This window comes from Camelina sativa, chromosome 15 (genome assembly GCF_030686135.1).
Source record: "Camelina sativa cultivar CO46 ecotype springtype chromosome 15, ASM3068613v1".
Classification (NCBI taxonomy): domain Eukaryota; kingdom Viridiplantae; phylum Streptophyta; class Magnoliopsida; order Brassicales; family Brassicaceae; genus Camelina; species Camelina sativa.
In genome coordinates, this window is record NC_141894.1 from 50,289 (window position 1) to 63,645 (window position 13,357).

Genomic DNA, 13,357 nt, shown 5'->3' on the forward strand with positions numbered 1-13,357 from the left:
TTTGTCTCCATCTGGCTGGGCTCTAATTTTATTTATGGGTTGATACAAATCAGCCCAATAAGCCCAGCTCGCTCCAAAATAATTGTACCCTTGTGAGCGTATTGTTAGTACGTGCTTAATAATTTCATCAACATTTTCACAAAAATAAAAATTGTCATCTAGAATAGGTCATCTCCATCAAAGGATTTAAGCAGTTGCTTAAGAGTTCCTAAAGTATTATTTTCTCTGTATTAGAATAGATGATTTTTTTGAGATTTTCACCTAAATTAAGAAAAATATTTAATGTTTAGCAATAAATGTATTATTATTCATAATAACATTTTTTCATAATTATTAACCAATAATAATTCATCAAAGTTTTAAATTCTTAATCAATGATTCTTGATATTTGTAATTTTGTAGTATTAATTGATAAAAATATACAAAAAATCATTTATTGTGAAACAAGAAAAATTCTGAAAAATCATCATTAATTTTCTTTGTATGATTTTGTTTAAAATCGTTGTTTACCTAAAATGTTTTTGATATGTTTAGAAATTTGGGTGTATCAGTTTCTGATTGGATGAGAGAAAAATAAAATTTTCTTTTATTTATTTTTGTTATGTTATTTTCCTAGTTGTCTCTCTCTCTTAATCGACTTCGATATCATCTCCACATAAAAGACGACGATAGAACTGAAAGGTGATTCAGCCGGAAAGTGGATTTCACCGGGGCATCACATCTCCACCGTAAGAGACACCATCGACGATCTCGGTTCATCAATCCGGTCGCCATTTGGTTGACCAAATCGGATATTTTTTATGCCAAATCTCCAATGGGTGGTTTAGTGATGTCATGTAAGTTTTTTTTGGTCAGAATCTTATTGATTTTATCTGTAGATCGACATGCATCTCAGTTTTATGGATATAAAAAGAAATTAGTATTCTACAAATTAAAATCGTTTTTTTTTGCAAAATTATGGTTCTAGGATGATAGGTGATAATAGATGTTCAAGAGAATTTGAAATTGATTTGTTTGTTTATTTGAAATCCATACAGATGTCGACAAGAAGCCACTCTCTCTGCCCTTCGTCAATGCAGAACCTGGTGATCCATACAGATGTGGGTGCCTAGCACGTCCAAGAGAAAGTGCAGTCAAGGTAAAAGAAAAGAGAATAAACCTGAGAATCATGGTAGTTAATTAGAAGAAGTTGATATTTCAATAGCACAAATTTCTAAACTTTCAATGGACTCATAAAGTATTAAAGTTTTTTAAGAAGTTCTTAATTTCAATTTTTTAAAAAATTAAGAATAAAATATATTTTAAGATAATTTTATTAAATTCTTTGATGAACATGCCCTTGTGTCGACGTAAGCATCGTAATAGATACATAATATATAAATATACGTTTTGGACCATCTATGTACAAAAAGCAAATATATGCTGTAATAATAGATAGTGTGGTCTCAAAAAGATATACTTTTTTTTTTTTTTTATCAAACGTCTCAAAAAAGATATACTATATATCATTTCTATTTCCATTGAAGAGTGTTAGTTATGACTTATGACTTATGACGAGAAACACCCTTTTTGTTTTTATAATATATCTTCTCTTCTTGCATGCATTTAGAAACCGATGGACATTTGATACTTAAATTGGGTGCTTAATTAAGCACTCAAATATAATTTTCTTGTTACTGTACGTTTGTGATTTGTGATAATTATTAGCTGACAAACGTATCATAATTATTAGCTATAGAGTTCGTTCGTGTTTGTTTTATGCTTGTATTCTTCTTAACATTGTGTATTGATTTTATTTATATGAGCATAAAAGTAGAATTTAGATATCACGAGTTTATAAGTAGAATGTTGTTGAAGTATAAGAACTTTGCTTAGAAGCATCCCAAAGTCTTTTAAACAACTGGGTTAATTATATTTTTCTGATCATATATGCATATATGGATCAAATATATCAGGTTAAGGTTCCTTATAATTCACCCTCTCGGTTATCAAAATGGTCAAAATCTTGCCTTTGCCGCCGCTACAACCGCACAAAGATAACGTTATTCGATATTGTTTGTATTTATAATATCTCTGACGAATCAATTTATTCACAATCTTAAAACTTATCCACATTTTTCTTTCTTCTTTTTAAAATATGCCACTCGACGAATCCGTTTATACCAAAAAAGTTGGATACACAAAAATAAAGGTAAAAAAAAAAAATACGGTTCCTTTATTCTCCTGAATTAAACACTTAAAAATTTCGTATCAGCTTTGAAATGCGGTCTGCGGATCAGGAGATATAAAATTAAAAGCGTCAATTTTATTGAATTTTGTAATATTTATAGTGTCTATATTTTTTTTTTGTTTAAAAAGAAAAAAAAAAGTGTATATATTTTTAAGTTGTAAAATTAGATGCGTCGTCGTGGCTATTTGAGCATGAAAGTTGAGAACTCGTCATCAAAATACGATGCTTCTGATCAGTGATATTATTGCAAGATGAAGGACCACGCGTCTTTGATACCTCTCTAGCTAGTCTCTATCTTTCTGCATGTCTTTACCACAATATAACGAAGCTCTATCTAGTCCCCATATATATATATGCAACGACACGCTATAAATTTATGAAACACCACCAATGAGTAGCTAGATCTCGGTGGAAAAATAAAATAAAATAAAAGAAAGAAAGAAAGAAAGAAAGAAAAGTAGGTAAGCAAGTGATCATGGAGATGAACAGAAGGAGATCAAGAGGGTTCATGATAGCTAAGCTAATGCCCTTTTGCAAATCTGTGAAACATCTTACTCCTTCCCAAGACCTTTATAACAACGTTCATTACACTTCGTCCACTACGACTTCCTACGCTCCTCAACCTGATACCAATAACTACGTAACTACCACTACACCTCTCCCTCCAAAAGTTAGCTTCCTCCTTCAACCATGTACGTATAACCTTAATTTATTCTCTCTAATAAAAGCTAATTAATTATAGCTATTTTCTTTATATATATATATATATATATATATATATATATATAAAGTGTATAATTATTGGTGTGCTGTGATTTGACAGCCTTGGCTCCTGAGGGTAAGGATATGGAAAAGAAGCTGAACGCGATGGCAGATAAGCTGATCGGTAGGGGGATTAATGGAGTGGACGAGTGCGTTGACGCTAGAGCCGCTTCCTATATATCTTCGGTTCGAGAAAGGTTTAAGCTGGACCATTGAGAAAGACTGACGACTGCTATTAACTTAGATGATGAAGATTGACCATGCATTAGGATTTAGGTGGGGTTAACCTATATATATATGATGAGTAAGTCATAATTGTTTTACGTTGCTTCAAGCCTTGAAGATATAAAAAAAAAATGTAATAGTATAGGTTAGACAATAAATTTTAACATTGAAAATAAAATTATATAATATGGTTAAAATGGATAATCCGGGTGAATATTACAATAAAATTAGAAGGAATTAATTAATAATGTACTCCACAAGAAAATCAAACATCAAGAAATGAGAGAGAAAGGGAACGTGAGGGAGAAGGTACGTAAGGTTAAGCTAAGCGGCGTAAATGTGGATGTGAAGGGCGATTAGGGAGATGGTGATGAAGGCAAAGAAGAGGAGAGTGTGGATGACAATGGAGGGGCCACTTGTCTGAAACCCACCGAATTCTAGAGCTTTGCTCTTTCCAGGCAGCTGAAACAGTACTCCAGGGCTCAACAGGATGAAGAAAACAACCGACATCAGCACCGGTCCCCAGTCCAACCCCATTTAGTTTTTCTCTTTTTTTTTTTTTTTTTTTCTTTCTTTCTTCTGTTTCTTTTACGTATATCTCTGTATTTCTACTAGTTTATATTTATAACGCATATTTATAAGCATGCATGTGAGAACGAATATATATGATCATCTTGATGTAACGAAAAAAAAAATGTTAATTCATGTGACTTGTACTGGACAAAAGTGGAGTGTTCTCCTCAAGTTTGGTGGATGAAGAAAAGAATTATATTCTTGTGTGTATATATATATATATATATATATATATATTCACTATATATTACTAGTTTATATTTATAACGCAGCTATAAGATACTACATATATTATTTTGCACAAAACATAATTAACTGTTTGTTGATAGATAGTATTGCTTGTTTTGAAGCCTAATTCTAAGCTTTTAATTTGATCCTCGTCACTCAATTCATAAGCCAATTTTATTATGCACAAAGGCGGTTACCCATCAAATCAGTAAAGAATCGAAACCAAACCAATAAGCGCAACCAAGTATCAAATTAACACTTTTGTAACTTTATATATAAAGTTAATATGCATATTGCATAGGCATAGCGCCATAGATAGCCACTAAACGTACGTGGTCTCTTAAAGAAGCCACATATAATATCTCCATCCAACAAGAAAAGAAGATACCAGTCAAGACTCTATACCTTTTTCTCTCATCCTTAAATAATCTGATGAATAACTTCGGGATTTTCAACAATGTACACCTATACTCGCACGTACAAAGAGATCTTTAGCTATATATATACCTATAATGTTTCTCTAATTAGTTCCTTGACACCTAATAAGTAAGACGATCAAAAGACGACGACTAACGTACGAGCAAGATCAAATCTGTTGGAGCTCTAATTGAGGTAGATATGGGAGGAGCTGACTGGGGACCGGTGGCAGTTGCGGTAGTGCTGTTCGTAGTGTTATCGCCGGGGCTTCTCTTTCAGTTGCCGGCGAGGAGGAGAGTGTTGGAGTGTGGCAACATGACCACAAGCGGCATCTCAATATTGGTTCATGCCATTCTCTTCTTTGCTGTTATCACCATTTTGGTCATCGCCATTCAAATTCACATTCACATCTAATTATAAACACCTGCATGCTTATAGTATCTCCTTGTTATAATATATGTATCCTCTCTTTTTAATTTTTCTTTTTATTTTTTTTTGAATTGAATGTATAGCTAATTTATTCAAACCAAAGAAACTGTTTTAAAATAACTGTGGCATTAGCTAGCTAGCTAGAGAGCTGAAACAGTCGGAAGCTCTCACAGGGCCATTCAAGTACCAATGAACTTACGTGGGAATTATATAAACACCTACTTAACTTATGTTTGTAATATCCTTGTTGATGTTGTTTATTTTTAAAAAATGAATTGAATGTATAATTTATTCAAACCAAAGATAAACTGTTTTACATTAATAACTGTGGCAGCATTAGAACTGAAGACCGAAAAAGTTTTCTCTTGCTTCTTGGGTGAAGGACGCCGTCCTTGTTGAATTGGTTTTCTATATATCTCGATCGATCGATCAATCGATCTCACTTGTTGAGTGTTTTTTTGTTTGTTGTCCTTCTAATATTATACTGCAGTATGTATTTTCATATTTATATCGATTAAGCACAACTTGTACTGTAAGACTTTTGTTCTTACATATATTGTCCGATAAAATTCATAAAAAAGAAATACAGAAAAGGATTCCTCCCCAGTGACTATTATTCTTCGCTAATCCCCCTAAAACTTGACGTCCATACTGAATTTAGATATATATTAGGTGAGTGAGATTTCTTATAAAGAAACCATCAAGTAGATAGAGATATTATGACCATTCCGGTGTGGACAAGGGCAAGTTGAATCCTTCCTTTTTATTTATTTATAAAATGATGTCAGTGTTTAGTTATAACTATATTCTATATTTGTCCGCTAGTATACACATAATCAGTTTGAGTTTCTATTTTTACTTTTTTGGGGTCCGCAAGTATAATAAATTAAGGTTAATCAAACCTTTAAACTGTAGTGGCAACTTAAAAAAAAAAACACTCTATTTACTACTACTACTTGATTAATTTGTGACAAAAGGATTAAGATCTCTTCTTAATACGTAGTAGTATCAACAACAACAACAACAACAGAGAGTATAACAATAAATACAAAAATAAAAAAGGAAGAAGAAGAAGAAGAAGAGGAGAGACGCAAAAAAAAAAAAAACACATCAAGAAGATGGCGAGGACGACACGAGAAAGAGTGATATCGTTCATCAACAATAGATGGCTAGTGTTTGTGGTGGCCATGTGGATTCAGTCCTGCGCTGGCATCGGTTACTTGTTCGGCAGCATATCACCAGTCATCAAGAGCTCCCTCAACTACAACCAGAAACAGCTCTCCAGGCTCGGCGTCGCTAAAGATCTCGGCGATAGTGTCGGCTTCATCGCCGCTTCTCTCTCCGAGTTCTTGCCTCTCTGGGCCGCTCTTCTCGTCGGCTCTCTCCAGAACCTTGTCGGCTATGGCTGGGTTTGGCTTATCGTCACCGGTCGAGCTCCCCTTCTTCCCTTGTGGGCTGTGAGTTTCCTTCCCACATTAATTATATTCTCCACCCTTCTCTCTCTATATATATATATCTTCTACTAAAGTTTGCTTTGTCAATCATCCATCATTCATGTCTTGTCTGTTTCGAGTCTCCCTCCTCATCAAACTAAAGCTCTGCTTCTTTTTTTCTTCTTTTTAAGGTTGTTGTTTTGCTTACCATATATATGATATGGCTGTCAAATCAAATTCCTAGAGATATTTATCTTTCCAAATCACCTTCTCTGTTCTGGTCATCAAGTTTGTCAGTAGGAATGGATCCACTTAATCTGTAGCTAAGCTGCTCGAGGTTCCTTTCACTAGCAATTCATTCACATAATCTTTATCACCTTTTCAGATGTGTATCCTCATTTTTGTTGGCAACAACGGAGAAACATACTTCAACACGGCTACTTTAGTCTCTGGTGTTCAGAACTTTCCCAAGAGCCGTGGTCCTGTAGTCGGTATCCTCAAGGGCTTTGCTGGCCTGGGCGGTGCCATCCTCTCCCAGGTATACACAATGATCCACTCCTCTGACCGTGCATCACTCATCTTCATGGTTGCTGTTGCCCCTTCAGTTGTTGTTATCCCTCTCATGTTCTTCATCAGACCCGTCGGTGGTCACAGGCAGATCCGTTCTTCCGACGCCACCAGCTTCACCATCATCTATTCCGTCTGCATTCTCCTTGCTGCCTATCTCATGGCAGTGATGCTTGTCGAAGATTTCATTGATCTTAGCCATTCAATCATCACTGCTTTCACCATTGTCTTGTTTGCTATTCTTCTTGTACCCATCTTTATACCAATTGCCACGAGTTGCTTCACTGCATCAACCGACCCTTGTGACACGCTCGAAGAACCTCTCGTTGTTGGAGATCAGCAAGGCCAGGATCCCGGACAGTCAACCCCTGACCGTGGTCCTGAGCTTATATTGAGTGAGGTGGAAGACGAGAAACCGAAAGAAGTAGACCTGCTTCCTGCTTTGGAGAGACATAAGAGAATTGCTCAGTTGCAAGCGAAGCTGGTGCAGGCAGCTGCAGAGGGTGCTGTTCGGGTCAAGAGACGGAGGGGACCTCACAGAGGCGAGGATTTTACTTTAACTCAAGCACTCGTGAAAGCTGATTTCTGGCTCATATTCTTCTCCCTCTTGCTCGGATCTGGTTCGGGTCTAACAGTAATAGATAACCTCGGGCAGATGAGTCAGTCTCTCGGGTACGATAACACTCACGTTTTTGTGTCCATGATTAGCATTTGGAACTTCCTTGGACGCATTGGTGGCGGCTATTTCTCCGAACTCATTGTCAGGTATTGTACTTTCCCCATAAGAAAGACAATGACATTTGGCTGGGGAAATTGATTTTGGTTTGGAATGATTTGCAGGGACTATGCCTACCCAAGACCTGTTGCCATAGCAGTGGCTCAGCTTGTAATGTCAGTAGGACACATCTTCTTTGCATACGGATGGCCTGGAGCTATGCATATCGGCACATTATTGATTGGACTCGGATATGGTGCTCACTGGGCCATCGTCCCAGCCACTGCCTCTGAGCTCTTTGGCCTAAAGAAGTTTGGAGCTTTATACAATTTTCTGACGCTTGCCAACCCGGCTGGGTCCTTGGTCTTTTCGGGTCTGATTGCAAGTTCCATTTATGACCGCGAAGCAGAGAATCAAGCTCACGGGTCCATGTTCAATCCTGACCACGTCCTGAGATGCCAAGGTTCCATCTGTTACTTCTTGACGTCACTCATAATGTCTGGATTCTGCCTCATTGCAGCCGCCTTGAGTATGATTCTTGTGCAACGTACCAAATTGGTTTACACAAATCTCTACGGCAAAACCCGCAGCTGATTTTAAGATACCATATTACGAATTCGACCAAGAAAAAAAGGCTTGGTTCTTTGATTTCATACCTACGATTGTGTTCATCAGCTTATTCTTTGGCTTGGTCGTCGACTTCCACATGCATGTGTATTTGTTTATGCAACAAATTTTTTTGCCCGGTGTTCGTGTATGGATTTTGTGATTCACATTTGTAATAACTAACTGTATTCATATTCTTCAGCTACAAGGTGTCTTATGTGTAAATGTCAAACAAAGACCTAATCTGTGTCTGTCTCTGTTTTAAGTGCCAGAAGCGATAAGATCATGGCGCAGGGGAGACTCGTCATCCTCAACAACCATCCATGGCAATATAGGTCCCTGTGGAAACCAAACACGCAGACACGTTAAGGTCCTTTGATAGATGAAGCACAGAATATTAGATGATAATCTGTTACCTTCCCTTCCCGTATGACCTTGGGATATGGTCCTGTCATATCCACGATAGTGGATGGTTCAGCAACTCGTACACCTCCATCAACCAAAAAATCTAGACCCTGTAAAAGGAAACCGAAACAGAGAGTAGAGCAACCAAAAGAGCTAGATTCTCTACTCGCTGGGACTGAGTGAGAGTTATATATATATATATATACCTCTGGTCCATAAATGTCACCGATTGCGGTTGGATCAATCATCCATTCATTTTCTTTAGGCCCTTTCACACTGTCATTATATACCACGCCATAGATTACAACTCTCTATACACAAAACTTTTTTAGGAGAGTCCACTGTAAAAGATGAAATAGTAAGAAGAAAGAAAACCTAGTGCAAATGAGTGGGGCATCCATCTCCTGGAGGATAGCTTGGCAGAGAGCGTCATCAGATATGCGGACACCCACGTTTTTCCTTGAAGCATATTTGACGTTAGTGGTGCCAAAACCAACACACTGTTTGGGTAGTTCTTTGCTTGCAGTCAAGATGAAGGTGTACTGTTAAAAAACATATGCAAAAGAGCATCCACATGTTAATGGGTATAGGATACTAGCAGTCGCCATCCATCAGAAAAGAAAAAGTAGTAGAGGTAGAGGAAAAGGGTGTCTGTCTCACAGGTCCAGGAAGGCATTGCTTGACAGCTCGGAAAATGTTAGCATGACCATGACCATCACCACGAGGAAAACCCATGGTAAAAGTGTCTATGTCCCGTAAGGAGCGGCATAAGATGCTAAGTGGCTGCATGATAAAAGTTGAGTTCCCATGGGGAAAGCAAAGCAAAAGAAGAAGAATAAAGAGATAAGGCAGCCAGCCATATGGAATCCCAAATCATTCATTCAGAAAGAAAAATGAAAAAGGTCCCATGTCATGTGTGTGTAAGTGTAACCTTGGATGATTCAATCTTTTTGATCCTAAGAAGGAAAGAAAGAGACACACACGGGGGTTTATGAGTCAGGTACAATAGACAATGCCTGAACTGAATTATATATACAAAGACGACAAGAATGAATTGAATTGAAGGATGGGATTCACACAAGATGCTAACCTTCGGAGACGCTCAACAGCGGAATGGTTTTTACAATCGCAAACAATGGCATATCTAGAGACGGAAGGAAGATGAAGCCGATGTGAGAGAGAGAGGTAAGAAGAAAGAAGAAAGAAGAGTATTGAGAGGAGCATAGTACATAGTACATAGTACATACACAGTATCAGTGGGAATAACACCAACAGCGCCTTGTTTGAGAAGGTCAATCACAGGTTGGAGTTTCCAGGCATCAACACCACAAGGATCGACCTCAATGTACACCAATTCCCCCTCCTTTGTGAAGCGTGGAGTAGAGTATTTGAGACGCTTAGGGCTTCTCTTGGCCGCCAACGCCACGATGTGCCTCCGTGGAGCGAAAGAGGCCATTCTCGGGAGCGTTGAGAGACGCCGGTTGGTTATCGGGGAAGGAAGACGCATCGCCATGTCGCCGCCGTGAAGTTTCGCCGCCGCCGTCGTCATATCAGCTTCTTCTTTTTTTCTTCCTTTTTGGGCTCAATTTGGGATAAACTTCTAAAAGAGCGACATCATACCTCAAAAATGACGCCGTTGTGATCTCCACCACAAAAAAAAAGAGTGAAGACATGAAACGTCGTCGTAGTAAGAAAGCACCCACAGCCATTATTTAACCCAATCTAATCTATCGTAATTGGAAACTTGGACGGCGACGAAAGAATGCCTGGGATCCGAGGTCCGGCAGAGTACTCGCAGGAGCCACACCGCCACCCTTCTCTCAAGGTCAACGCCAAGGCAAGCTTCTTCTCCTCTTTGATCCAGTCGTATCATGTTTAGATAGAATAGAATCAATACCACTTTACTTACTTGCTGCTGCTGCAATTATTATCTAATTTTGGGGGGGTGGGGTGATCCAGGAACCTTTCAACGCTGAGCCTCCCCGCTCCGCCTTAGTCTCATCTTATGTCACTCCCGTCGACCTTTTCTACAAGCGAAATCATGGTCCCATCCCCATCGTTGATCACCTTGACAGGTCTCTCTCTCTCTCTCTCTCTCTCTCCTTCTCCTTCATCTTTAATTTCTATTTCAGTTTCTTCCGCTAATTTCTGCTATTTCTTTTTGCCCAAAACCAGCTACTCTGTCACCCTTACTGGGTTGATCCAGAACCCCAGAAAACTCTTTATCAAAGACATCAGGTCCTCCCTCCCTCCCTTCTCTTTTTTTTTTTTTTTTCGTTTTGACTTACTCTGTATATTGGTATCTATCAAGCACTTTTATTGTAAATCCCACCTCTGTTTCTCAAACCGCAGGTCCCTCCCAAAGTACAATGTTACTGCTACTCTACAGGTTTTTTTTTATCATTCATTCTACTTATTAGTTTCTCTCTTTCGTTAATCCTCCACACACCAATTAATTAGCATCATCAATGCAGTGTGCCGGTAACAGAAGGACTGCCATGAGCAAAGTTAGGAATGTTAGAGGCGTTGGATGGGATGTTTCTGCTATTGGCAACGGTTCCTCCTCCTCCTCTTTCCTTTTTTCTTTCCCCCCATTTCCTTCAGCTTTTTATACAAAATTAAACTTGGAATATCAAAGAATCTGCCTTTCCTTTCTTCAGCTGTCTGGGGTGGGGCGAAATTGGCCGATGTTCTTGAGCTTGTTGGGATACCAAACCTGACTGGTTCTACCAATTTAGGAGGCAGACATGTTGAGTTCGTTAGTGTTGATCGCTGTAAGGTATATATATATATATTCTGACTTTTTTTTTTCTTTCTAATGTTTTGTTATGCATCCATTGGTATTGGTTCACATGAATCAGTCTCTGCTCGGTTTTATACCTCTAGGAGGAGAACGGGGGCCCTTATAAGGCGTCAATCCCTCTTAGTCAAGCCACAAATCCTGAAGCCGATGTTTTACTTGCTTATGAAATGAATGGAGAGGTTTCATATCTTTCTCTCTACTTCTCAACATATATTTTAGTCCCATTTGTGTTTCAATCATTACTTGGTACTCAGAAATGTGTTTGTTTCTTCTGCCAAGACCCTGAACAGGGATCACGGATTTCCGCTAAGGGTGGTTGTCCCTGGTGTGATTGGTGCTCGTTCTGTCAAATGGCTTGATTCCATCAATGTCATCGCTGAAGAATGCCAGGTCTCAACAAAAGTTTTTTTTTTGCTTTTACCCTTGTTTTAAGCAATCAGAAACTGTTCTAACATTGTAAAAGACTTGGATCAAAATGTGGTGTAGGGATTCTTCATGCAGAAAGATTACAAAATGTTCCCACCCTCTGTCAATTGGGATAACATCGACTGGTCCTCAAGGAGGCCGCAAATGGATTTCCCTGTTCAGGTAAATACAAGTTTACCCTCTTTCTTAACAAGAATACTTTACTTTGTAAATGGCGTTCTTTCTTATTATATGCACTGATAAATTTTGATCTTCCAATTTCCTTGCGAAGTTCATAATCCTCTATTCATCCATGAAAAACAGTTGATGATGGATTTCTTTCTTATTGAATCGACTGATCAATGACTATACTGAATTTTTTTACTTGTTTGGACCAGTTGGCTTATGATTTTAATCAGATAGTAGAATTTAAATTGGAACATTAGGGTTCTCATGAGTCTTGTCCCCATATGTGTTTTAATTGTTTAACAGAGTGCAATTTGCTCTGTGGAGGACGTGCAGATGGTGAAGCCTGGAAAGGTTTTTTTCTTCTTTTTCAAGCCAATTTCACTACCCTGTCTGATCAGACCATTGGAAAGCAATATCTAATTCCATTATTCAACTTTTGCAGGTTAGCATCAAAGGGTACGCAGTTTCAGGAGGTGGACGCGGGATAGAGCGAGTGGACATATCCCTTGATGGAGGCAAAAACTGGGTGGAAGCTTCTAGAACGCAAAAACCAGAAATGCATTACATCTCTGAACACAACTCCAGCGACAAATGGGCATGGGTGTTGTTTGAAGCCACCATTGATGTTTCGCAGACTACGGAGGTCATCGCCAAAGCGGTAAAGCCACAACATTTTTGCTCGGTTGACAGTATTTTTTTTTGTTTTAACCCTAATTGATAGAAAACTGTGGAAATGGGCAGGTCGATTCGGCCGCAAATGTTCAACCGGAAAATGTGGAGTCGGTGTGGAACCTAAGAGGGGTTCTCAACACTTCGTGGCACCGTGTCCTTCTCCGTCTTGGCCACTCAAACTTGTAGACCAAGTTACCAGCAGACGATGTGTATTCTCTCTTTTACCCGTTAATTTTTTACCATTTCAAGTTAAAACTTCCTTAAATATGTGCCTTGTGGATTTGTGAGAGCAAAGTTGGGGTTTAGTTAAATAAAATGAGAAAACCCATCTGTTGTCATGTCACATGTGGGGTGAATTATATATTACAGTATGCATATCCAGTATTATTTATACATGTATTCATGAAATCATATATGGCTCAGCGCATTTCTCAATAGTTTTATCACCATCGATTGCTTCACGTTCCAGCTTGTTTAGTCCTGGTTGTTTGATCTTAATTTTCTAATTAATCACGTCACGTTTTATTTTGTAATTCAAAATGTAAGTGATCCGAGTCAGTTATAGCATCTCGAGAAGACAAGATTGGCTTCTTAACAGTGATATTTTATGTGTTAGCTGCTCCATGTGTTCCAATCGTGCGGCCATACCTACATCTACATATAGCCTTTTTTTAGTTTGAGTTTTCGCTCCGATCCCA

General features: G+C 38.3%; 7 protein-coding genes and 1 long non-coding RNA gene across 13 annotated transcripts; 5 read left to right on the top strand and 3 right to left on the bottom strand.

The window, feature by feature from the left end:
• The first annotated feature begins 132 nt into the window (after window positions 1-132).
• Window positions 133-1,822, top strand: LOC147926149 (uncharacterized). The gene is made up of 2 exons (XR_015582468.1): window positions 133-836; window positions 1,038-1,822. It is a non-coding gene; the product is annotated as an uncharacterized LOC147926149 (long non-coding RNA).
• A 482-nt stretch (window positions 1,823-2,304) lies between these two features.
• Window positions 2,305-2,564, bottom strand: LOC109131573 (uncharacterized; the record flags this gene model as incomplete). The annotated part of the gene is given in 2 exon segments (XM_019242674.2): window positions 2,305-2,509; window positions 2,511-2,564. Coding segments are annotated over 2 exon segments (183 nt in total), but the record flags the coding sequence as incomplete, so codon positions are not given.
• Window positions 2,442-3,421, top strand: LOC104773495 (uncharacterized). The gene is made up of 2 exons (XM_019242675.2): window positions 2,442-2,922; window positions 3,054-3,421. The coding sequence occupies exons 1-2, from the start codon at window positions 2,706-2,708 to the stop codon at window positions 3,206-3,208; spliced, it is 372 nt and encodes a 123-aa protein (XP_019098220.1). The 5' UTR covers window positions 2,442-2,705; the 3' UTR covers window positions 3,209-3,421.
• LOC147926150 (DUF3339-domain containing protein) lies at window positions 3,376-3,879 on the bottom strand. Its single transcript, XM_087488944.1, has one exon. The coding sequence runs from the start codon at window positions 3,752-3,754 to the stop codon at window positions 3,542-3,544; it is 213 nt and encodes a 70-aa protein (XP_087345070.1). The 5' UTR covers window positions 3,755-3,879; the 3' UTR covers window positions 3,376-3,541.
• A 457-nt stretch (window positions 3,880-4,336) lies between these two features.
• On the top strand, window positions 4,337-5,166 carry LOC109131574 (DUF3339-domain containing protein). Its single transcript, XM_019242676.2, has one exon. It carries the CDS (start codon window positions 4,637-4,639, stop codon window positions 4,847-4,849), a length of 213 nt encoding a protein of 70 aa, XP_019098221.1. The 5' UTR covers window positions 4,337-4,636; the 3' UTR covers window positions 4,850-5,166.
• Window positions 5,167-5,738: 572 nt separating this feature from the next.
• LOC104773497 (Major facilitator superfamily protein) lies at window positions 5,739-8,410 on the top strand. Its single transcript, XM_010498124.3, has 3 exons — window positions 5,739-6,321; window positions 6,683-7,629; window positions 7,705-8,410. The coding sequence occupies exons 1-3, from the start codon at window positions 5,983-5,985 to the stop codon at window positions 8,171-8,173; spliced, it is 1,755 nt and encodes a 584-aa protein (XP_010496426.1). The 5' UTR covers window positions 5,739-5,982; the 3' UTR covers window positions 8,174-8,410.
• LOC104773496 (DHBP synthase RibB-like alpha/beta domain-containing protein) lies at window positions 5,829-10,213 on the bottom strand. 6 transcript variants are annotated; one of them, XR_015582393.1, is made up of 9 exons: window positions 9,838-10,213; window positions 9,681-9,734; window positions 9,522-9,546; window positions 9,251-9,373; window positions 8,966-9,132; window positions 8,797-8,866; window positions 8,602-8,700; window positions 8,236-8,524; window positions 5,829-8,151 (listed from the first exon to the last, which is right to left on the bottom strand). XR_015582393.1 is itself a non-coding variant. In XM_010498123.3 (8 exons), exons 1-8 carry the CDS (start codon window positions 10,137-10,139, stop codon window positions 8,447-8,449), a joined length of 918 nt encoding a protein of 305 aa, XP_010496425.1. In that variant the 5' UTR covers window positions 10,140-10,213; the 3' UTR covers window positions 5,829-8,446. The 6 variants fall into 6 exon arrangements, 3 of the variants coding, with proteins under 3 accessions (XP_010496425.1, XP_087344902.1, XP_019098222.1); XR_015582394.1 differs by lacking the exon at window positions 9,522-9,546 and having other exon boundaries at window positions 9,838-10,184; XR_015582392.1 differs by having other exon boundaries at window positions 8,602-8,866; window positions 9,838-10,139.
• On the top strand, window positions 9,915-13,070 carry SOX (sulfite oxidase). Its single transcript, XM_010498126.3, has 12 exons — window positions 9,915-10,427; window positions 10,550-10,665; window positions 10,766-10,828; window positions 10,943-10,979; window positions 11,065-11,146; window positions 11,251-11,369; window positions 11,477-11,572; window positions 11,673-11,783; window positions 11,880-11,981; window positions 12,291-12,338; window positions 12,430-12,645; window positions 12,729-13,070. Exons 1-12 carry the CDS (start codon window positions 10,353-10,355, stop codon window positions 12,843-12,845), a joined length of 1,182 nt encoding a protein of 393 aa, XP_010496428.1. The 5' UTR covers window positions 9,915-10,352; the 3' UTR covers window positions 12,846-13,070.
• Window positions 13,071-13,357: the final 287 nt, after the last annotated feature.

Bases quoted from the DNA above. Each gene is read 5' to 3' on its own strand.
- LOC104773496 (XM_019242677.2), bottom strand. From the start codon at position 10,139: ATGACGACGGCGGCGGCGAAACTTCACGGCGGCGACATGGCGATGCGT. The intron at 9,735-9,837 runs GTATGTACTATG...TTCCGTCTCTAG, and splicing joins GTTATTCCCACTGATACTGT to ATATGCCATTGTTTGCGATT. The intron at 8,525-8,601 runs GTAACAGATTAT...TGGTTTCCACAG, and splicing joins AGGTCATACGGGAAGGGAAG to GGACCTATATTGCCATGGAT.
- LOC147926150 (XM_087488944.1), bottom strand. From the start codon at position 3,754: ATGGGGTTGGACTGGGGACCGGTGCTGATGTCGGTTGTTTTCTTCATC.
- SOX (XM_010498126.3), top strand. From the start codon at position 10,353: ATGCCTGGGATCCGAGGTCCGGCAGAGTACTCGCAGGAGCCACACCGC. The intron at 11,573-11,672 runs GTTTCATATCTT...TCTTCTGCCAAG, and splicing joins CTTATGAAATGAATGGAGAG to ACCCTGAACAGGGATCACGG. The intron at 11,784-11,879 runs GTCTCAACAAAA...AATGTGGTGTAG, and splicing joins TCATCGCTGAAGAATGCCAG to GGATTCTTCATGCAGAAAGA.
- LOC104773495 (XM_019242675.2), top strand. From the start codon at position 2,706: ATGGAGATGAACAGAAGGAGATCAAGAGGGTTCATGATAGCTAAGCTA. The intron at 2,923-3,053 runs GTACGTATAACC...GTGATTTGACAG, and splicing joins TAGCTTCCTCCTTCAACCAT to CCTTGGCTCCTGAGGGTAAG.
- LOC104773497 (XM_010498124.3), top strand. From the start codon at position 5,983: ATGGCGAGGACGACACGAGAAAGAGTGATATCGTTCATCAACAATAGA. The intron at 6,322-6,682 runs GTGAGTTTCCTT...TCACCTTTTCAG, and splicing joins CCCTTCTTCCCTTGTGGGCT to ATGTGTATCCTCATTTTTGT. The intron at 7,630-7,704 runs GTATTGTACTTT...AATGATTTGCAG, and splicing joins TTCTCCGAACTCATTGTCAG to GGACTATGCCTACCCAAGAC.
- LOC109131574 (XM_019242676.2), top strand. From the start codon at position 4,637: ATGGGAGGAGCTGACTGGGGACCGGTGGCAGTTGCGGTAGTGCTGTTC.